This window comes from Oryctolagus cuniculus, chromosome 6 (assembly GCF_051225735.1).
Source record: "Oryctolagus cuniculus isolate XC-2025 breed Fujian yellow rabbit chromosome 6, ASM5122573v1, whole genome shotgun sequence".
NCBI classification, from domain to species: Eukaryota; Metazoa; Chordata; class Mammalia; order Lagomorpha; family Leporidae; genus Oryctolagus; species Oryctolagus cuniculus.
Genome location: NC_142872.1, coordinates 104889301 through 104914053, shown reverse-complemented (window position 1 = coordinate 104914053; position 24753 = coordinate 104889301). Strand labels below are relative to the sequence as shown.

General features: G+C 36.9%; 1 protein-coding gene and 1 long non-coding RNA gene across 11 annotated transcripts in view; one reads left to right on the top strand and one right to left on the bottom strand.

The window, feature by feature from the left end:
- LOC103348070 (uncharacterized) overlaps nucleotides 1-7738 on the bottom strand; it is a 60765-nt gene extending 53027 nt beyond the window's left edge. For all 3 annotated transcript variants that reach the window (XR_016235752.1, XR_016235754.1, XR_016235753.1), the window contains exon 1: nucleotides 7583-7738. This is a non-coding gene — a long non-coding RNA (uncharacterized LOC103348070). The remainder of the gene's footprint in view (nucleotides 1-7582) is intronic.
- A 519-nt stretch (nucleotides 7739-8257) lies between these two features.
- IL7 (interleukin 7) overlaps nucleotides 8258-24753 on the top strand; it is a 39638-nt gene continuing 23142 nt past the window's right edge. For 7 of the 8 annotated variants that reach the window (XM_089335449.1, XM_070075256.2, XM_008255688.5 and 4 more), the window contains exons 1-2: nucleotides 8258-8396; nucleotides 14066-14202. In XM_089335449.1, coding sequence (XP_089191575.1) covers nucleotides 8387-8396; nucleotides 14066-14202 — 147 coding nt within the window. In that variant the 5' untranslated portion in view covers nucleotides 8258-8386. Of the gene's footprint in view, nucleotides 8397-14065; nucleotides 14203-17115; nucleotides 17221-24753 lie in introns of those variants that run through there. The other variant, XM_089335452.1, reaches the window with a different exon arrangement.

Sequence of the window (24753 nt, the reverse complement as noted above, 5' to 3'; positions counted from 1 at the left end):
AGATGGCCACAATGGCTGGGGCTGAGCCAGAAGCCTCTTCTGGATCTCACATGTGGGTGCAGGGTGCTTTCCCATTATCAGGGAGCTGGATTGGAAGTGGAACAGTCAGGTCTCAAACTGGTACCCATATGGGATGCCAGCATGCCAGGTGGGAGCCTTACCCATTGATCTGCAATGCCAGTCCTGTGCTACTTCTGATCCAGCTCCCTGCTAATGCACCTGGGAGGGCAGCAAATCCTACACCCACGTGGGAGACTCAGATGGAGCTCCTGGCTTCTGCCCAGCCCAGCCCTGGTCATTGTGGCCATTTGGGGAGTAGACAGAGAATGGAAAATCTCTGTCTCGCCCTCTCTCTCTCTGTAACTCTTCCTTTCAAATAAATAAAGCTTTAACAAAATTTTTGTTTGGTGCTTTTGCAACAGAAAAAAAAAACTCATTGCAATGACAATATTACATTTTAGAAATAACATTATTTAGAAATAACATTATTTATATAACATTGCTTATTATCATGAAAAGCAAAGTTCCAGTTAATAATATTTACTGGTACAATATATTGAGTTAACATATCTAACAATGGGAAAAAAGTATTACAAGACAACTGTTAAAGAAGTCTGTTTGCAAGAACAGGTTTGTCATAAAGTATACTTATTTCCTTTTGCAGTTTAATAACCAATAAAGATTTTGCAAGAAGATGAAATAAGGGAATTGAATTAAGTCAGATTCAAGTCCACAAAACAAATACTTATTAGGGGCATCAGGGTCTAAAAGGCTCAAGGAAATTTAAAGTTATAAAGAAAATAATAGTACAAATCAAGTTTAAAACAGCAACAGCAATAAAACTGAATTTGATAGCTTGATAACAACTGATATTTTCTAGATTCCACCTCTTGAGAATTTAAGGTCCTTTATTTATTCACTTTTTCACACAGACACTTATGGCTCTTAGAAGTCAATTTTGGTGGCCAGCATTGTGGTATAGGGAATAAAACTGCCACCTGAGATGCCAGCACGCATATGGATGCCAGTTCAAGTCCCAGCTGCTCCATTTCCTATCCAGCTCCCTGCTAATGCGCCTGGGAAAGCAGCAGAGCATGGCCCTACATCCACGTGGGAGACCAGGATGAAGCTCCTGGCTCCTGGCTTCAGCCTGGCCCTGCCCTGGGTGTTGTGACCACTGGGGAGTGAATCAGCAGATGGACGATCCTTTTTTCCCTTTGTCTCTCCCCTTCTCTCTGTAACTCTATTTTTCAAATAAATAAATAAATCTTAAAAAATGTCAATTTTGTTGTTCTGGTTAGGTTTGGAATCATTGCTTTTGGAATTTACTTTGAAGTCACTGATTTGTGCCTGGTTATTTCTGGAAAATAGCTGCAAAAAACTCTAGTCTCAATCATCCGTGAATAGTCAATACATTATTACACATAGTAACATTTTTTTAGTTAGATATCATTTTAGGCCACAAAACCATAAATAAGTAAATAAATAATGAGTAAATAAAAGGTAAATATATACTCATACACTAAAAAGCTTTGAGAAACAAGGTCATATAGTCTAATATTTATGTAGGGATATATTTGTATTTGGTAAATGGTCCTAATCTCCCAAAATTTATTTTGAAAAAAACATTAGAGGATGGATTAATTTCAAATTAAAGTGACCCCACTTTTCTAACCTAGACAAAAGTTTAAAGACCTTCAAGAACAAAAATGATACTGATTATCATTTTGAAAGCAGGCAATTAATAGGAAATAAAAAATTTTACATTACACTGGTAAAACTATATCTTATTAAGGAAGATCAGAATAGCAAAACTAGTTGCTAAAAATAAACTCCAACAAAAAATACATCATTAAAAACTTGTTGGCGAAACATGAGGGGAAATTGCTAACGTGGAAAAAAGGCAAGGAAATCATAGCACATAGCTGCCATGCAATAGGGCATTTTACTCAAGAAACATGACACTCCACTCCATTATTTAAAGAAGTCATTCTCAGGCCTTCCAAACTCCATGGTTTGGTATTTTGGTCTCTTGAAAATTCCAATTTTTGTGCTCTTGTGTTAACAGTAGTTCCATATTTTTAGAGTGTCAGTTGACTCGTGATTAGCCAGAGCAATGACTGTTATACCCTAGGAACTCAGGAAACTATAAGTTCTTTTTAGATTACTATTTATTAACTTTATTACTGTTGCAAATCACTGAATCATTCCATGTCATATCTGAGTTACTGGATACACTGAGGGTTCAAGGTAATAACAAATATTCTGGGACAAACCTGGCTTCTCTGAAGGAGAGGCAGATGAAGTGAATTTTCTAATCTAACAATAAATAAGACAGTTCTCCAGATTAAGAAAATACATCTAAATCTATATTAAATATTAGGATTTTTGACAAATTGACCAGAACCTTAGACATAGCAATGCCTCAGACCATGGATTCTCTGTAAGAAAGGCAAGTCAAGACCTGTGCAATCTGATGTCTCCCTTTTCCACAAGTTGTTCACAGATAGAATCTGCAACTTGAAAGGCATTCTGTTGACTGCAGAGAATTTCAGATTGAAAAAGACACAATCACTGCTACCTAAGAGCTCATAAAAACAACTCAACATCCTCACTTAGTATGTGGATAAAGTAAAGGGAATCTATGCAGAGTAAAATATTTTTTCTACTTTCTACAAACAGTTGCATGAACAAAATTGTTGTAGGTGCAATATTCTGTAATTGATCTTTTGTGAAAACAGTGGTTAAAACCGAATACCTCCCAAAATATGGTCTGTAAAAAAAACCTCTGATTGACAACAACACATGATTTTCTTTTTTTTTTTTTTTTTTTTTTTGTAACAGAAGTTACATTTTTCCTTTCTGAGGGGACCTGGAAAAATACTAAATTTTTCTCTTAGACAAGCCAACACACACCCAGAAATGTACAAGTCATTGACTTAAGAAAAATTGCATTAGAGAGCATACAGTTAGACACTAGATATACAGCTGAGTATGACTGCCTAGAAATATGGGATTTAAGGACTGAACTTAAAGAGAAGACATGAAAAGAGCTTAAGGAAGAAAATGGTATCTTGGGTTGCTTGGATCCATCCTTTCCACTTTTTTAAAACCTAATTTTACAAAATAAATAAATATGCTCAAGTTCATCTAATGCATGAAAAAGAAAACTTCCATCATGTTTTAGGCACCTTCCAAGCCATTATCCTATTCCTTTTCATAAAGAGTATTTATTTTCATTTTATTTGAGAGAGAGAGAGAGAGAGAGAGAGAGAGAGAGAGAGAGAAAACACTGATTCACTTCCAAAATGCCCACAATTGTCAGAATGGCTGAGCCAGGCCAAAGCCAGGAGCCCAGAACACTGAGTCTCCTGTGTTGGCAGCAGTGAACCAAGTACTTGAGCCATCATCTGCTCCCTCTCAGACTATGCATCAGCAGGAAGCTGGGCTGGAAGCGGAGGAACCAGGACTTGAACCTGGCACTCTGAAATGGGATGAAGGCACTCTAAATAGTATCTTAACTGCTACATCAAAAGACCTACCTTGATGTTTTTATCATTACTAAACATCTTTAGGAGGTGGTCTCCTCATATTTAATTTTCCTCTTTCATCCCCCTACAAACTAGAATGTTGTTTCTATCTACACTACCCTTCTGTTGTTATAAGGGCTATGGACAATCTCTAATCACTTTACCAAATGCAATGTACATATCTTTCAGTCCTCATCTTACTCAGTATCTTTGTGTCAACTGGAAATACTAATTAGTTAGTCTATTTTGAAATGTAGTCTCCACTGACGTCTGGGACACTGATTTCTGACTCTCTGACTTTGCTTCCTACTCTTGGTTGGTTTTGTTGTCATCATCCTGTAGTTCTCCATCTATTTTTTAGTGCTTTAATGTCAAGGTTCCTCTTGGCATTAGTTCTCTCTTCTGTCATGCCGATTGGATCATTCCACTCTTTTCCACACTCTGGGCATCACCAGTATGCTGGCATGCACATCCCCAGTAGGGTACTTTCTGACTGACACAGCCATTTTGATTAGGCCTTTTTATTTACAGTCTTGTGATGCTCAGAATTGACAGGCTTATCCTCTCTCTGGGCTTTATCACATGAAATTAAGTATATTGTATCTGTGCACTCTGGTAAGTCTTCCAGAAAAAAACAGCTCATATAATGCATAAACAATCTTGGAAAATAATAGAATTCCTAACTCTTTTCATGAAGTTAGCAAAACCTGACAAGACCAGCCTACTCTCAGCTGATTGCAATAACTATATCCAGGTTATAAATACAGTTGCAAAACTCTGAGCTAAATATTGGCAACTTGAATTTAGCATTATGCTACATTTATGGTTTATGGTTTATTCAAGAACACAAGAAAAAACATATGACCATGTAAACAGATGCTCAGTCGTCGTTGTTTGATAAAATTCAAATGTAATTCACAAGCTCGGGCTTGAAGATCATACAGATCTGATTCCAAATTACAGGTCATCCACTTATAGCTGTTTTTCACTGGAGAGGTGAAGTAACCTTTTTTGGACTCTTATTTCAGCATAAAATAAGTCTAGATTGCCTTAAATCTCTGGTTCAAATACCATGTCATTTTTTTCCTTCTCATAATATTCTTCATTCTTGAAATTACACATTTAACATCTGTTTTCTCCATCAGGTTGAAGCCATCTTAAAGACATGCATTACTATCCTCAATGTATAACTTAACATGTGAAAAGTTTATATGATGAGATGAAGAACTTATGCAGGCCAATGCAAAGTGAAAATAAGGTTCTTCTTGTCCAAAAGTAACTAAGAACTTCAAGACTGTGACAGCAGAGCATTAAATCAAGTATACACCCTTCTAAGAACAGGTCCCTGTGCAACAATGCAAATCATATGCTCATAAAATTGGCTATGTGTTTTTGAAATATACACCTCGAAAATTAGGTCATAGGAACTTCAGAAATACCCATGAAATGAACAATAGAATTCAGATCACAGACTATGAAGAGTAGTTATATTGTGTAAAACTTCAGATAAATAATCAAGAAAATATTCTCTAAGAATACAGTTCAAAATGAACAATTTGAAGACTGTAGAATACTAAAAAAAAGGCATGCTTAAATCAACAGTTTTAAGTTGTCATCATTTTGTTTTTTCCATTGCACCATATTAATCATTCTGAGAAGGCTGTCATCTTTTTAATATTTATTGATTATAACATAAAATTTGTATACTCTTTTTCACCTTATTGGCTTTTATACATAATTATTGGGTCTATCAGCCAACATAATATTTATTGCTCCATTTATTTAATCATAAAATACTATCATTAAAAAATGTATAGAATGTTTTAACCTTGTCAACTTTATGAAAAATAATGCTGGGGCCAGCGCTGTGGCACAGAGAGTTAACGCCCTGGCCTGAAGTGCCAGCATCCCATATGGGTGCTGGTTCTAGTCCCGGCTGCTCCTCTTCCCATCCAGCTCTCTGCTATGGCCTGGGATAGCAGTAGAAGATATCCAAGTCCTTGGGCCCCTGCACCCAAGTGGGAGACCCAGAAGAAGCTCCTGCCTCCTGGCTTTGGATGGGTACAGCTCCAGCCATTGCAGCCATCTTGGGAGTTAACCAGCGGATGGAAGACCTCTCTCTCTGTCTCTCCCTTTCTCTCTAACTCCGTCTTTCAAATAAATAAAATAAATCTTTAAAAAAAAAGAAAAAGAAAAATAATGCTGAGTTTATTGATACAAGTTTATTTAAGACTTCATTTTGGAATTGTTTTCCAAATTGTATTAATCCTCTAATATGCAGAAAAATAATAACTCAATGTTATTAGATTGTGCCCATTTTCCTAAAACCGTAAAAAGTCAAAATGCTTTATATTCTCTTAAAAAATCCATCATACTTGGGAGCACAGTCCAGTGAGAACGTACATCTCCTGGAGCTCTAAACAATTCCATTTACTCTGAAGTTCAGTTACGCACAAGCTCGTATTCTGCTGGGCTTTATGGTGATCGCATCAAAAAGGAAGACAGATTTCCTCTTGTGTGAGTCATTGATGAATGCCTTTATACTCTGCCCTGAAAAGGTTTTTTTTTTTTTTTTTTTTTTTAAGTGCAGGCTTTGAGCAATTACCTACCAATGTTGTTTTCAGGGATTTTCAATAAATAAGTCACCGGCTTATTTGGTTAAATATTCATATTTGGTTAAAGAATTCATTTTTTAAAGTAACTCCAGCCCCATGTTTCCCTACTCCCTACTTCCCATGCTGAGTCCAGTCAAATAGAAAAATACTCAGCTTTCCACTGTCCATTCTGACTGCTATTCACACTTGCCCCCTCAATCTCTCACTCTTTCCTCCTGTTTCCCACCTGCCTTCACACACTTTCCCCTTCACACCCAGTCACCCATGCATTCTCACACATAGTCGATCTCTCTCAGTCTGTCACTCAGCAATAGTTACTGACTGCCCACCATGTGCTGGACACTGTTCTAAGTGGCAGCCAGCTGGGCTTGGCACAGGGAAGCAAAAGGCCAGGGCGATAGAACATAGTGCAGAAGCGCCTTGGGGGTGGGGTTTGTGGGGGGTGGAGGGTGTCAGAGCCCAGATCACACAGGGCATGGAAGGCCCGGAATACAATGGAACTGGGGTCAGGGAGTGTCTTCAGATATCTTGCTGCTGTGAAGGTAAGGAAGGGATTGTCAGCAAGAGGAAGAGCTGGAAGATCCCTCAGACAGATTATGTAGTCACCGGCACCGGCACCGTTTATTTTAAAGGTAGTGCTGATTGCATTTGTCTGTGCATTGGATGTGGGAAGTGAGACTAGAAGAGGAATCAGAGACACAAGTGTTGAGCTTGAGGTATTTTATCTTACTCTCTAATCCATTCTAATTGTTGTCTTTCTCCCTTTTTCCTTTGTTCACACTACAAGAATCAGGGATGCTCTTCACCAGCCCCAGGTTCAGTCCTTCTCAGGTGTCAAGTTAGAAGTCACAAACCCCAAAAACTTTCCCCGTGGTCCCCACACTGGGGAAAAGGCCCACCCACTAGGTGTCTCTCCTGGCATACATGACTGCATTATTCACAAGGGATTCTGACACAGGAATTCCAAGTACAGACTCTAGAGCAAGAATTCAGCAGATTTCTGTCCAAAAGGTTAGCTAAGTCAGCTACAGAATGTTACTTAAAGAAGGCTCAGCCCCTATGTCTGTAAAGCACAGATAAGAAAATGGTCTGTCTCTTAGAAAGTTTTGCATGAGACATGCATATAAAATGCGTAGCACAATTCTGAAACAGAGCAAATGCTGGATAAACGATGGTCATTATTATCATCATCACTGTTGTTACTGGTTTACATTATCCACCTTTAGCTAAACAGCATTTCTGTGGAATATTAGAAGCCAAGCCAAAGTAGGAAATATTTAGATAGCTCATAGGAAAAAATTAACATCCTAAGGACATACAGTCAAAACAGATAGTTTATTAGCCAATTCAGATAAACACACATGTGGGAGTCTTACTTATTACAGTTTCCACATATTCCACTTAATTGGGGTTTGATCTTTCAATGACATCACTTACCAGGTTATGTAGACCCATAATGTAATTTTTCCATGAGGTCCCACCTGAGCAGGTGCATGTACAAAAGACAGAACGGAAAGAAACTGATTAGAGAGGTTGGAGGGGTAGAGGGCGTGACCCTCTTAATCATTTTTCACTTCTTCACTTCCTTTTTTTTTTTTTTTTTCACAAGACGACTTTGCAACGTCCACCACATCCGCAGCACAAGCTGCGACGCCTCCTCCGAAGCGTCCACTTGGACACTGCACATTCGTGACTTTCGTGGACATATTAGCAACTGATGATCTTAGCTCCCAGTCGCCCAGCGTTGCCAAGGCTGTTAGGAGTCAACTGGAAAGTCACCCCGGATCACTTTGATTCAGAAGGCCAGCTGGTTTCTCCTGCAGTACTTTGGAAATTCGCGTTCTCTTCTGGTCCTAGCCCAGGTGCATAAGAAGCGCTGAAGGAGGACGCAGGTCCCCAGGAGAGAGAAAACTGTGACCGCTCCCTGGGAATGAACCCAAAGATTGAACCTGCATACCAAGCGCAAACTAGAAACTGAAAGTACACGGCCGGTTGATCCTACGGAAGTTATGGAAAAGGCAAAGCAGCGCAGAGCTGGGCTGTGGTGTGTGCCGCCCCCCCTGGGATGGATGAAACAGCAGGCGCGGCGAGGGTGAGCAACCAGCTGCAGACACTGCCCTACCCGGCACCGACTCGCGGGAACTCCGCGGAAGACCAGAGTCCTGAGAGTGATTATGGGCGGTGAGAGCTTGCTCCTGCTGCAGTTGCGGTCATCATGACTACGCCCGCCTCCCGCAGACCATGTTCCATGGTAAGCGCTCCTCTCCCGGGCGCACAAGTTCGCGCACCGGGCGCACCGGGGCACTCCGGGGTACTCCGGGCGGCGCTGCCTGCCCTCTGCGCCTGTGCACGTCCGGGAATAGCCCGGCCTTGCACTTTGGACAGCTGAGAGCACTGCCTCTCCCTCCGGCAGCCGCTCCTGAGTATTTTCCTTGAGGTTCCAAACAGCTGGGGGCTACCGCGTCTGGCAGGCTGTGAGAAGCAGTCCGGACACCTGCTTTCTGAACCCAGATCAAATGTTGCAGGCTCCGCGCCACTCAGCGGTGGCGGCCTTCAGCCAGGTCTCAGAAGTAGTCAACGCTGTCTGTCTAGTTGTCTGTCAGTTCCCAGCCAGCGCTGTCTTCTGCGAACCCCACGCCCAGTCAGCCCTCCTCGAGCTCCTGGACGCGTCGAATTACTCACAGGCGGCCCAGGTTCAGCGAACAGCTGGGCTCTTGCAGCTATGAACCGCCTAGAGAACTGAAAGCAAAGCTCCCACGGGACAGGCTTTTAAACCCTAAGGTGGCCGGAAAACCCCGTTTTTCCCCCTTAGCAGGGCTGGGAGTTTCCAACTGGGGCTGTACCTTGCTCTGTTTGCTGGGAACCCAAGTTCTGGAACTGGGCATTGAGAAAGACCAGCTTTTTGTTTTGTTTTTCAAGGAGCAAGATGCTTACTAAGATCTAACGTATTTTATGCGCGAATACTCATTTACAATGTATGAAGGTAGAATGCAGGTGGATCTGTTTCCATTTGCAGCTGTGTGTCAAAAAAAAAAAAATAATAATGCCAATAACATTGCAAGAAAAAAAGAGGGAAAGGGGTGCGAGGGGCGAGGATGTGTCGAGGGAAACCGGAATGTTTTACAGTAGCACTTCCTACGCAAAAGGAGTGGAATAGGGCGTGGGAATAGGGAACCCCCTGCGCTTCCCTTTGATGGTTTGTGCGCATTTCTTGCGTCTCTGTTAGCTCAAGAATCCTTTTCCCGCTCATAAGTTTTCAAGAATGAAAAATTGACATAAGCAGAGTAACAGCTCAGTAGAAAAACAAATGTGGGGAGGACGTGGCAGAATACACAAGGCAATCAGGGAAGATTTTAAGAGGCGTCCTCCAGGTGTTTAATATAGAATTGGAAATTGAGCAGATTCCTCTCCTAGTAACACCCTTGATACTCTTCCAACCACTGTTTCCTGGATGACTTCAGGTTTTAAGCATTGCATCACCACTTCTCTAGAGAGCTGAAATGAGAAAAGGAAGCTAGGAAGTGCGTTTTATAACATGGAGCCATTCTTTCGTTAACTGTATCCGTATTAATCAAGCACCACAAGTTGTTATTGGCAAAGAAACACTAAAAATCTACTTCCAGTGACAATGATTATACTGAGTGACTTTCTGCATTTGTTTCAAGAGATTTCACTAAGCGCTTAACTCCATCAGGAGCATGGGGAGGGATACATTTTACACTTTTTCTTTCCTGTTTGTTTTGTGAGTTGAAGTACTGAGAACCTCCTAGATGTCCCTCAGCCCTACTATCTGCGTTGGGTCATTTCATCACACATGGGGACTGAAAAGCAGAATTGTAGTAAGAATAGAGAACTGAGAAAGATTAGAAAGCCTAAACAGATGTAAAGGAGAATTATAAATAGCTTATACCAAGGTATACATTTCTTACAGATGGAAAAGCTTATTTCATGCCATGATCATACTCCTGTGAGATTTTTTTTTTCTGATCTCACCATAACCAACTGTAATTTGCAAATATTTAGTGTTTTTTTCTCTAAAATAAAGGCATATGGTGCAGTTTCAGATCTTGACTAGAAAGCACCTTAATGATATTCATGCAGAAGATTGTATTTTATGTATTCCCCTTGACCACCTGTAGTTATTTGGATAGGAAATGGTGTAGTTCACTGGCTAAACACTGTGCTTCTAGAATGAACCTGACAAACCTGGATTTGAACCTGGCTTTTACTAGTCACATTCTACAAAGGAAAATATCTTCCTTGTACCTCAGATTCTCCATTTATGAAATGTGAATAACTTATAGTTCTAACTTTTTGAAGTATTTATGGAATTAAATTCCCAGTGCAAATTGGTCCACAAATGTACATTCAGTAAGCATTTATAGTTCTTAAAGATAGATAAAAGACTGGATGTGATGTACTGCAGAAATCAATTTATTTATGTTCACTTTGACCCCATAATTTAAGCAGCTGAGGATGGATGTTTTATTTGGCTTAAATTAAAAACCAAGAAGAATTTTTAGACAGTGATCTTTCTGGTTTAACCAAATTCCCTACTGAAAACAAATTCTCTAGTTTCAGTCCCTTCAGGAGATTTAAAAGACAATTCCACAAGCCCATACTTGCTTTGTATTGTTCCTTATGGATCTTTTCTGTAATCTAGCGAAAAGTTAAAAGTGGTAAGCAGTGGATATTTTTGTATGTAGAATGACAGAAATGCAAACAATATAAAAGTCCTTTTCCCATTGTTAGACAAATGAGATAGTCTTGATATGTTAGTGTAAGAGCTATGGGAGAAAGGACTTCAATTACAGACAAAACTACACATCACTAATGAGGACCCAGATGTGCTTGCAGCATTGTGCTTGAGGCAATTTCAACTGTGAAGAGACCTGTATTTGATGGCCAAACAGATTTTTAGAATTAAGGAGCCTGGGAGTGGAAAAGGATAATAAGAATTCAGTTAGTCTATAGTTTCCATTTTAGAAATCAGGTAGATGAAACATAAAGGATGTTCTGTCATTCACGCAGTTGCATAGCCCATTATCATATCAAGATACAAATCCCAAATCTTCATATTTCAATCCCTCAGCACTTGCCCACCCCTAATCTTCCCAGGGCTAACTTATTCAACACAGCAAAGGCAATGGAAGATACTCTTTTCAGACAAGGCAAACTATGTTTTTGAATTGAGAAACCAGTTACAGTGCACAAAAAAACTGGATTTTCCACCAAACCACCATTGGAAAACATTGACAAAATGACCATCCAATGAATAAGTAGAGTGCTGTGAATTTTGGAAGCACTTATTACCGAAAATTGTGGTGAGGAAGACAGCTAGTATGCATAGGAAATAAAACAACTTCACTAATTAAAAAATAAAAGTTGGACCTTTCAAATCAGGTTTATATGGAATGGTAAACATATCTCTTTCATCCTAGTATTTTTTTATTATAATCTCCTTAAAGTTCATTTCAAGTTATAGATCGTGTAATTTTCTACTCTCAAAGTATATTTTGGGCCTCTCTAAGATGACAGAGAAAATAAAATGCTTGATTCTATACAATCTATACAAATGTGATTACAAAGTCAGTACCTAGTAAATAATTAGGAATTGATTGTTGTGTAGGAATCTTTAGGATGATTGAAAATAGAAAAGACAAACCAAATTGAATATTCTAACACAGAAGTGGTTTTCATTCAAAAGACCAATATGATTGCCTGATTTCAAAATGTTACAAATCATTTCTGCTCAAATCTGGCACCTACTATCTAATTATTAAGAGATTAAATTGCAGGGCTCTTTGTAGATATAAAATAAGTCACTATCTCCGTATTTATGGTAGTCCCCATTTAACCACAGGGGATATGTTCCAAGACCTCCAAGGTCTGTCGCGTATACCGGAAGTCGTGGCTACTACTGAACCCTATATACTCATGTACTGGGTTTCTTCTATGCATGTATGCATGCATTTAACTTTTCCATCTTAAGTAAGTACTTACAATGCACTATGGCCATAACTTTTGTATGTTGAGGTATAAGAGCAAAGCCAGAATGAATTTCCTTTTCCTCTTCACAATTTCACAGATAGAAAATTTGTTCCTGGTAAATCTTAGCAACCTTAGCATGTTTTTTGTTGTTGTTGTTTGTTGTGTTTGTTTCTTATTAAATAGAGGAGTTTTACCTTTTCACTTAAAGGAAGCACTTATGGCTTCTCTTTGGCATATGTGAACTGTCAGTATCACTACTTGTGAGCTGGGGGTGCCATTATTAAGTAAAGTAAGGGTTACATTAACACAAGCACTTCAATACCACCAGTGCTGAGGTGATAACTTAGATAGCTGCTAAGTGATTAACAAGCAAGTAGTGTTTACAGTGTATACAGTGGACCAAAAGGATGATTCACAAACTGGGTGGGATGGAGTAGGACAGTAAAAATTCTTCACGCTCTTCAGAATGACTGCAATATAAAATTTATGAGTTGCTTATTTTTAGAATTTTCCATTTAATATTTTCAGGTCAGTAATATATAAACTAAAGTCACTGGCATATAGTAGGTACTCAGAAAGGTAAGTAACATAATTATTATTAATCTGAATTAATGCCTGCCTGTCATGCATGTAAGTACTCTATGACAGAGCTGTGAATAGACTCCATGTCTCACTCCTGCATTTTTGTTTCTCCAACAATGTTAAATGTCAGTTGTGTATGAAGGTAAGAACTAGGATTTATGTTTGTTCTCATAACTGCAACCCAGCCAACTTTCTCTATTTGTAAAAATACATGTCACTAACAATATCCAATTTATTGGTGAGTGCTGCTGATTTTTATATCACAGATAAGTATATTCTATATGATGTGTTATTGGGAACTTTCTGATATCCTTGTCACAATATTAGTTCCTTGCATCTTGCATTGTTGTTTGTATTCTTATTAAAGAATGCAAACCTGTGAAATGTCTTTCAACTACAGTTGAAATTTGGGAAACTCACAGGGAATATACTGTCAACATAAGTCAGAGTTTACAGAAAGATGCAAATACGGTTCAAGATCAGACCTATGAAGAAATAGGTTCCCATACAACCAGATTTAATGTTTCTGGCAATCACTGGCTTTCCATCAGTGTACCTTTACTGCTTCAGTTAAAGCATTTATAATTTCATTCTTTTTGATTACACAAGTGCCCATAATCGGGAAGGCTTATCAAAAACGGATATAAGCCATTAGTTAACAAGGGCATTGATTTATTTACTGAGTTTTTGGAACATGAAGGAAGCTGGACAGGGCTGTTTTTGAAAGCAATGTCTCTGAACACATAGACAGAAAAGGATAGGGGAGAGGGGTCCCAAAACACTATTTTAAACTCTTAAGAGTTTTGGGATAAAGGTCCATCATTAAAAAAGAAAATAATAATAGCACAGTACTATGGAAACAAACCTCCCACACTATTGCCTCCAGAAACTAACTGGACATTTGGACTGCTATCAGGCTTCACATAAATAGATAATCATGTTCTATACCAATACTTCATAAAATGTCATTAAGTTAAAAGACTTTAATAGTACTTCTGCCTATGGATAGCTTTTCTTAGAGGGATGTTCAACATAAATCCAAATGGTATAAACTGTCATTATACCTTAGAGTGTTGACCAGAAGCAAAGTGTCTATGATTTGATCACACCTGTTCTGCAATTCTCAAAGAACAATTTCTAAATAAAAAGCCAAAGAAACCTAACCCCCTAAATGCTATCCAACCTTGGTTGCTTATATAACTCAGAGTTTTAGGATTCTTCTTGAACTACCCAAAAACCAAAATACATATTAAAACTAGGAAATAAATGATAAAGTCCTTTGAAAAAGCACAATGAAAGGTAATACAGCATACCAATTAGCTCATTCTTATTTACTGTTGCATTCAGTTTCTTTTAGGTATATCTTTGGAATTCCTCCTTTGATCCTTGTTCTGTTGCCAGTGACATCATCTAATTGTGATATTGAGAAAATTAAACATGGCAAAGAATATGAGAATGTTCTAATGATCAGCATCAATGAATTGGTATGTGCTTATTTTGTTTTTCTCACATCGTCACTCATTGGGAAAGTTTGAAATATACTTTTGGTATCCAGTTTTATAATCCAATATAACTTTATATTTCTTGACAAAAAATGAACTGCAGCCTAAATTTTAATGATACTATTGTTATTTTAACATCAAATGTTCTTTAAAAGTAATTATTTTCTTCGCTATCAAATTTCATATAAACATAATTCAGCATATTGCCTACATTTCCTCACCTCCCATGTAGCACATAAGTCCGTGAAGAGGTATGACTTTAGGAGATAAAAACATAATAACAGGTAACATTGAAAAATTATGGTGACAGACATGTGTTGTTATTGTATCTGAATAAATATCTATGTGTGTTGTGCATATATAATTTTCTGTTAATTTTTAATGCTATGGACAAAGTTTTTAATTAAAATATATGTTAGACTAGATTTTGATTATGAAAATTTGGTTAAAGTTGCCCCTGTTATCATTTTGCATTAGTGTGGTACATTTATCAACAATTAATGAATTAACATTGTTACATTATCATTAAAGTCCATAGTTGACATTAAGGTTCAATATTTGTGCTATACGCAGTTCTGTGAGTTTGGGTAAATGTATAACACCATGCCTCAATGAGTATGGTATACAGAATAGTTTCATTGCCCTAAAAATCAAAGTCTACTGATTCACCCTTCACTTCCTCCCCTTGAACTGCTAGCTGCCACAGATCTGTTTACTGTCTCTGTAGTTCTGCCTTTTCTAGAATGGTACAGAGTTGGAATAATGCAATATGTAAACTTTTTAGACTGGATTCTTTCACTTGGCAAAGTGCATCAAAGGTTCTTCCAGGACTCTTTGGTTTGACAACTCATTTTCTTATTGCTGAATAATATTCCATTGAATGCATATGCCACATTGTTATCTAATCACTGATTGAATAGTTTCTCTAATTTACTAGCAATTTCCGTCAATTATGAATAAAGTTTCTATTAACATTCACATGCGAGGCTTGTGTGGATGTAAGTTTTCACTTCATTTGAGTAAATTCCTAGGAACATAATTGCTGAATCATTGGGTAAAAGTACATTTACCTTTATAAAAAAACTACCAAAGTGTCTCCTAAGTGGCTGGAAAATTTTACATTCTTACCATTAATGAATAATATCCTAAAATGTTTTCAGTCTTTGCCAGCATTCAATATTGTTATTGTTTTGGATTTGGGCTATTCTAAAAGGTAACTTATGGAATCTTATTTTTGTTTTAATTTGTAATTACATAATAACATATGATGCTGAGCATCTTTTCAGATGCTTATTTCCATCTGTATAGCATCTTTGGTGAGGTCTATAAACTCACATCTTTACTGACACCTTAACAGTATTGAGGCTTCTATGCATGATCATGGACTATTACACGATTTAGGTCTTTTATTTATTTAATCAAAGCTTTGTGCTTTTCTTCATCTAGATCCTGTACATATTTTGTTAACCTTATTAATTATTTTCTATTCTATTGCTTTTATAAGTGATGTGTTTTTAACTCCAATTTCCAGCTGTTTATTGCTGGTGTACAGGAAAGCAGTTGATTTTTACGTACTAATCATTCATTCTACAACTTTACCATAATCACTTATTAGTTCCAGGAGTTCATTGTTGTTGTTGAGTCTTTGGCATTTTCTATATAGATAATCATGTCATCTGCAGGAGTTAACTCTCTAATTATGGTTTTGTAGCTGCTTCAATACAATGTAACATATTATTTTAACAGATACTCCTTTTTGATCAGATTTAGGTCCTAAATAGCAAAGGAAAGCCCTCTCAATCATTCATAAAATTGAAGACCGTTATCTAATCTGTTCCATTATACCACTATACTGTCGCTTCCTCATATTTATATGGAAATGGCATGGCATATTGGGAAAGATAATGGTAACATAATATAAACAGAGTAGATTTCATAACCATACTTTCCTCCTCTCCTCTCTCCTTCAATCCCCTTTCTTCCTTCCTTTTTTCCCCTCAATTTCTGCAAAAACACGATTTCAATCCACTCTGTAGTCATAGGCTTAATGCACCACTAAACATAAAATTCAACAAGTAAAAAGTAGAAACACCAAAGTTGCAAAGGAGTATAACCAAGGGCCAAAAACAACAATCAAATCACAAGATGTTCATTTTATTCCTATTTTTTGTATTCTATATTAAATGCCAATTATCAGAGAAAACATATGATATTTGTCCTCTTGGGATTGATTTATTTCACTAAGCATAAGTTTCCAGTTGCATCCATTTTGTTGCAAAAGATAGGATTTCATTATTTTTTATGGCTAAGTAGTACTCCATAATGTAAAAATACCACATTTTTTATCCATCAGTTGATGGATATCTGGGTTGATTCCATATCTTAGTTATCATAAATTGAGCTGCAATAAACAAGGGGGTACAAATAACTCTCTCATATGCTGGTTTCATTTCATTTTGGTAAATTCCCAGTAGTGGGATGGCTGAGTCATAAGGAAGATCTATTTTCATATTTCTGATGATCTCCATACTGTCTTCATGATGGTTGTACTAGTTTACATTCCCATCAACAGTGTGTTTACCTTTTCTCCCACATCCTTGCCAGTATGTATGTATGTATTTATTTATTGGATAATAGTTATTCTTTTTTTTTTTTTTTTACATGCAGAGTTAGACAGTGAGAGAGAGAGAGAAACAGAGAGAGAGGTCTTCCTTTTTCCGTTGGTTCACCCCCCAGGTGGCCGCTACGGCCGGCACACTGCGCCGATCCGAAGCCAAGAACCAGGTGCCTCCTCCTGGTCTCCCATGCAGGTGCAGGGCTCAAGGACCTGGGCCATCCTCTACTGCACTCCTGGGTACAGCAGAGAGCTGGACTGGAAGAGGAGCCACCGGTACTAGAACCCAGCGCCCCAACCGGGACTAGAAACTGGGGTGCCAGCACCGCAGGAGGAAGATTAGCCTAGTGAGCCGCAGAGCCAGCCAGGATGATATTCTAACTGAGGTGAAGTGAAACCTTGTTATAGTTTTTATTTGCGTTTCCCTGATGGCTAGTGATCTTGAGCACTTTTCTCATGTGTCTGTTGGCCATTTGTGTTTCATACTTCGAAAAATGCTTGTTCATGTTCTTTACCCATTTTTTAACTGAATTTTTGTTTGTTTTGTTGTTGTTGAGTTTCTTGAACTCTTTATAGATCCTGGATATTAATACTTAAGCAATTGCATAGTTTGCAAGTATTTTCTCCCAGTTTGTTGATTGTTTTTTCACTTCTTTGAGAGTTTCCTATGCAGTGCAGAAGCATCTTAGCTTGATGTAATTCCCTTTGTCTGTTTTGGCTTTGGTTGCCTGTGCTTCTGGGGTCTTTTTCCAAGATGTCTTTGCCTATGCCAATGTCTCACAGAGTTTCCGCACTGTTTTCCTCTGGTAATTTGATGGTATTAAGTCATAGATTTAGATCCTTGGTCCATTGTGAGTTGATTTTTATATCAAGTATAAGGTAGGGGTCTTGTTTCATAGTTGCGCACATGTAGATCCAATTATTCCAACACAATTTGTTGAAGAGATTATCTTTTCTCCAAGGATTGATTTTAGCTCCTTTGTCAAAGACTAGTTGGTTGTAGTTTCATGGATTAATTTCTGGGGTTTTCATTGTGTTCCATTGATCTACATGTCTATTTTTGTGCCAGTACCAGGCTGTTTTAGTTATAACTACCCTTTCTTGAAGTCTGGTATTGTGATGCCTCCAGCTTTGTTTTTGTTGTTTAAGATTGCTTTAACTATTCATGGTCTCTTCTGTTTCCACATAAGTTTTAGCATTGCTTTTTCTAGATCTTCGAAGAATGTCCCTGGTATTGCAATGAATCTGTAAATTGCTTTGGGTACAATGGACATTCAGATGTTAATTCTTCCAACCCAAGATCATGGATGATTTCTATTTTTTGTGTTTTCTTGTATTTCTTTCTTTAATGTTTTCTAATTTTCATTGTAGAGATCTTCCACATCTTTGGTTAAATTTATTCCAAGGTATTTAAATTTGGGGGGAGCTATTAGAAATGGTATTGCTCTTACAAGTTCTTTCTCAGTCATAGCATTGTTTGTTTTGCATTGTAGGATACAAGATAACAGTCAAGTCCTCACAGGAGGCCTAGATCACTATCATTGAAAGAGTTTGGGTGTTTTCTTAGGCACTGGGAAATCACTGAAGAATTTAATGTTGTGGAGGCAGGAAGGGATAGACATTGAATGATATTGCAATAAAAATACAAACCTCTGTCCTTTATATTCATGACTGTACCCTGATAGGTTAGAACTCTCAATAAATCTTTGATGACTTGAAGAATGAAATGACACTATCACATTTTTAATCATACACAATTTTCTGTAACCATGTAGATAATTTGTGGAATACGTCTGAAAGCAAGGAAACATTTGAAAACAACTTCAGTAATTTAGGTGAAAATTGTTGCCAGGCATGGGCCCAGACTCATGAATTGAGAGTGCTTTGGAAGGCTTACTGAAACACAGATTGTGTGCCTCACCGCCAGAGCTTCCTATTTTGAGGAATTTCAGTTATCTCACTGCATAACCCATGGATTTTTCCCCTGCCTTAAATGGAAAGAATTCATAAAATATTAAAGTAGTATCCTGATTTTCACTTCATATCTAAATTCTATTACATCAGGTCTAAAGAGTCATATACTTCATTCTGATTCTTTGCTACTTTGGGTTTCTTTGCTTTCCAGTATTTGTCTCAATGATACTTACAAAACAGAGATAATGTAAAACAAAAAAAAAATTGCCTGAACCATAAATTCAACTAATAATTTTTATGTTACAACTTTTATTTCAGAACTTATAGTTAAATATTTATTATAAGGATAAAGAAATCTTCTGGAATATGAAAGATATCTTTTCTGTAATTCCCTTAATGAGATTAATTTTTAGTGAAACAGCACTGCAGCATAGTGTAAATGACACTAGTCAAAGTCTGCACTGTTAATTTTATTACTAGCAGGTGCTGTGATCTTGAAAATCTCATTTAATCTGTTTGAGACTATTCAATCCTGCATAAAAAGTATAAATTAAGTATTTTAATTTATAAATTTGAATGCTAAATGTTTTGAATCATAGTAGAAATACCTTTCCTTTTTCCTTTCCTTTCCCTTTCCATATTTCTTTTATTTCCTGCCTGCCTTGATTATTTCCCTCTTTTAACAAACATTTACTGATCTCTCAATGCATGCAACACTCCATGTCAAGTGTTATGTAGGAGGAGAACAGGGAGAGGTCAAAGAATTCATAATCAAGAATGGTAAGAATTTATTCAAAAGTTGTTATCCTATATAGCTATAAGGAAGCTATATTTGGAGAAGAAACAATCCCTTTCCCCTTGAATATTGTTGCCACCGTCATCTAATATCATTTGGCCACAGTTGTATGGATTTTTTGGACTTTCTGATTCAATTCCATTGAACTAAATGGAATCTAAACTAAACTAAATTTTGGGTCAGTACCACACTGTCTTTATTATGCTTTGGAATAAGTTTTGAAATCAGGACGTTTGAATACTTCTATTTTGTCCTTTCATTTCAATATTGTTTTGGTTATTTAAGGCATCTCGCAATTCCAAATGAATTTTAGAATCACCTTCCTATTTCTACAAAGAAGTCAGCCAGGATTCTGAAGGGGATTGTATTGTATCTATAAATCAATGGATGGAGTATCATCTTCTTAATAATGCTTAAAAATGTTTCTAATCCATGAACATGACATTTTTTCATTTATTCACACATTTTTTAAAGTATTTAAACAATATTTTGTAGTTTTCAGGTCATAAGTTCTACACTTATTTTGTTAAATTTATTCGTATTTCTCTTTGATAATACTGTAGATGGAATGGTTTCTTTAATTTAACTTCTAAATTACTCATAATCAATAACTGTATTCACTGTAAACTCCTCTAGGTTTATTTCCTATACTGGTGCAAAGGCTTCTAAAGTATATATTTTATGTTTGATTCAACTTTGTGTCTCAGCACAGTATCCCTACACACAGTGGTTTTTTCAAATATTTGATAAATAATGTGAACTATAAATCAACACCGTAAGTTAATGAGAAACAAGAATTTGTTTAAAATATACTAGGAAAAGTTTATAACATGTTTCTTTGGAAATTTGTTAGAAATCAAATTTCAGGTACTTTCTGATATCTAATATGAATGAGCTTCAAGTGTCATACATTATTTTAAACATTAAACATTATGGTGCAAAAGATACATGAATTTTGCATAAATCTTAATCCATATGACTGAACTATATAGCTGTTAGTCAACAGAACAGAAGCTGTTTCAATATATTTGTATAAATGCTGCTACAAATGGCTGCTTTCTAAGACTGACCCAATCCAATTACATGCACATGAAGAGATTTCCTATTTAAGTTCTGAACATATAAGATCTAGTGACTAGGAGTTTATAATCTACTTTTACAACTTCAAATATCTTTAACTCTGACTCTACCTCATTCTAGGGTCCTTCAGATTCAATTTCTATCTTTGCACTGATGGCTCTCAAATGAACTCTAGAACAATTTACTACAATCATCAATTAAAAATATGTACCCAGATGTACTGTGGCTCATCATACATAGTAGTGAACTAATTAACATAACTGTTAGCCCGTTTTTGCTCCTACATTCTCCGTCTTAGGTAATGACATTGGCATTTATCTCTCTTTCTATCCTGCAATCTGGAATCATCCTTCATGAATTCACTTATTCACTTCATCCATCACCAAATTTAGTATATTCTCTTATCACTTGTGTAAGCCATTCACTATTGTCTTCTACTACCAAGTACTAATTCAAGTACTAACCAAATCTCACTGGGACCATTTCTATAGTCTTCAGTAGGCTCCTGGCTAATCTGCTTACCTCTTGTGTGTACCTCTCCTCTTGACCGTCACTAAGCTATCTTTCTCAATTCAAATTTGATACTTTCCTCTCCTTTTCAAAACTCTTTAATACTCTAAAAGTTCTCTCTTCAAATGCCTATCAGGCTTTGATCTTGCATTTGATTGGTTTCAACAACAGAGGTTGTTGGAAAAGGATCAAATTCTAGTCAAATATGGCTTTAGTATGTCAATGTTTAAATAATTATAATTACTAGTTATTTAATATTGACTTCAATAAAAATTCAATTAGTTCTTTATTAAATCAAGATATATGAGAATGTAAAACACAGTACCTGTATATATAATAAAGCAGCATGGCTGAACCAGTTACAATTTAACAAGATGAGCCGGCGCCGTGGCTCAATAGGCTAATCCTCCACCTTGCGGCGCCGGCACACCGGGTTCTAGTCCCGGTTGGGGCGCCGGATTCTGTCCCGGTTACCCCTCTTCCAGGCCAGCTCTCTGCTGTGGCCAGGGAGTGCAGTGGAGGATGGCCCAGGTGCTTGGGCCCTGCACCCCATGGGAGACCAGGAAAAGCACCTGGATCCTGGCTCCTGCCATCGGATCAGCGCGGTGCGCCGGCTGCAGCGGCGGCCATTGGAGGGTGAACCAACGGCAAAGGAAGACCTTTCTCTCTGTCTCTCTCTCACTGTCCACTCTGCCTGTCAAAAAAAAAAAAAAAAAAAAAAAAAAAAAAAAAAAAAAACAATTTAACAAGATAATTTGCCTTTTAAGAAGTGAGTCTTTCTGCTGTATGAATAACATTGTTAGTTGGGAAAATGTGCCTGTTTAAAGATAGAGATTATTTGAGTAGATTAAAAATAACCATAAGAGTATATCTAATTATATATTGTATGTAAGAAACCCACAAATATAAAGATGAACATAGTTTAAAAACAGAGGACTCAAGATAGGTGTTGTACCACAGACTAAGTTGCTTCTTGGGATGCCTGTATGCTATATCAAAGTGTCTGAAATCAAGTCCTGCCTTTGCCTCTGCTTCTAATCCAGCTTCTTGCTAATTCACCTGTAAAACATCAAGTGGTGACTCAAGGACTGAGTCCCTGCCACCCATGTGGGATGGGGGACCTAGATAGTGTTCCTGGCTCTGGCTCTGTCCTGACTAACCCTGGCAGTTGCAGGCATCTGAGGAGTGAACAAATGGATAGAAGATCTCTTTCTCTCTCTCTCTCTCTCCCATTCAAATAAATACAATAAATTCTATTTTAAAATTTAAAAAGGAATGTAAAATGATATACTATGTTAACACTAATCAAATTTGGAATACCAATATTTATTTTGGCCAAAGCTATCTTCAGGACAAGGAAGAATATCACGAACAAAGATGCCACAATATAATAATAAAAGGATGAATTCTACTAGGAGAAATAAGAATACTTAATGTGTACAGGCCTAACAATAGCATCAAAATTTGTGAGGCAAAAGTGATAAATTGCAGGAAGAAACAAATAAATCCATTATTATATTTGAAAAATGTCAACATTCTTCCACTAGCAATTGACTGATTCAGCAGATAGAAAATCAGTAGCAGTATCACTGAAATAAAAAGCACCATAAAATTGACATTCATAAATTATTTCATCCAAACAACAGTACAATACATATTTCATAACCTCATATGGAATATTCAAGAAGATTGAGTACATTTTTGGCTATAAAACACATATTTAAATTTTTTTGAAAGTAGAAATACTACAAAGTATGCTCTCAATTCAAGACATAATTAAACTAGAAATCAATAAAATAAAGATAGGTGGAAAATCCCAAAGTATCTGGAGATTCTATATCACACTTTTAGATAATATGTGGTTCAAAACGAATTCTCAAAGGAATTTTTAAAATATTTTAAACCAAATAAGAATATATATCAGAATTTGTAGGAAAAAGTGACAGCAGGAATTAGGAAAATGAATGCATATATTAAAAAAGAAGAAGGATATAAAAAGCAATACTCTAAGCTTTCCCCGTAGGAAAATACAGAAAATCAACATCAAATTAGAGTATAAGAAATACTGGAAATTAGAGATGAACTTGAAAACAAGAAATTAATTTAAAAATTGATAGAGAAAATGAATAAAACCAACAATTTGTTCTTTGAAAAGATCAACAAAATTAATAAACTTTTAGACATCAGAAATACTAATATCATTAGTGAAAGAGGGCCATCATTACTAATTCTGTGGATATTAATGAAAGAGAGGCCATTTTACCAATTCCAAAGGAATAATGCTATGATGGTTAATTTTATATTTTATTCCTGGTAGGTATGCTACCAATTTTTTGGGTCAAACATCAGTCTAGATATTGCTGTGAAGGTATTCTTTAGATGTTATTAATATTTAAAACCACAGACTATCAGTCTAGTAAGTTATTCTCCATAATGTAAGCATTTTTCATTTATTATGGATTAAATGTTTGTGTCACCTCAAAATCCATTAGCTTTTGCCAACTCCCAATGTGATGGTATTAGAAGACAAGCCTTTGGGAGATAAGTAGGCGAAGATGAGGTCATGAGAGTAGATTAGCACTCTTACAAAAGCAGGGAGAGACACAAGAGTTTCCTATCATGTGAGAGCCCAGATAGAAGACAGCCATTTGCAAGCCAGGAGGGGTGCCCTCACCAGGAACCAAATCAATCAGCACTTTGAGCTTAGATTTCCCAGCCTCCAGAATTATAGTAAATAAATGCATCTTATTTCAGTCACTTAGTCTGTGGTATTTTGCTGTAGAAGCCTAAATAAATATTCATTCAGTTGAGGGCTCTTTCCTGAGGTTCTTCCATGAAGAAGGAATTTGGCCTCCAGACTGCCTTCAAACTCAAGATAATAAAATCAACTGGGTCTCCAGGGCACTGACCTTTCCTGTAAATTTTGAACCTGTCAGTCCTACAATTTCCTTAATAATAATTCCTTAAAATAAATTTATACATACATTCTATTAGTTTTTCTTGTAGAACCTTGACTAATATAAATATGAAACACTCTGTCCACAAATTTGATAATATAGATGAGTCTGACAAACCCCTTGATACACAAACTACAAAATTTCACACAAAGAGAAAATGGTAATTTTGATAGCCATATTTCTATTAAAGAAATTGAACTAGGGGCAGTGTTCAGCCTAGCGGTTAAGACACCCATGTCCCACATCAGAATACTTGGGTTCAAGTTCTAGCTCTACTATAATTTCAGCTTCTTGGTAATGTGTATATGTGTGATAGAAGTGATGGCTCAAGTAGCTGTGTCCCTGCTACCAATGTGAGAGATCTGGATTAAGCTCCCAGCTCCAGCCCTAGCTGGGTTGTTGCAGGCATTTGAGGAGTGAATCTTTGGGTGGGGAATCTTTCTCTCTTTCTCTGTCCTCCTCTCTTTGTCACTCCCTCTTCCCTTTTAAATAAATAATTATTTTAAAATAGAAGAAATAAGAAATTTAATCAAGAAATAACTTTCCAAAACCCAAAGTTATAGATCCAGATGGTGAATTGCACCAAACATTTAACCAAGAAATAATACCAGGAAAGGAAATACTTTTTAATTCATTCTTTGAAACCAACATTACCCTAATAC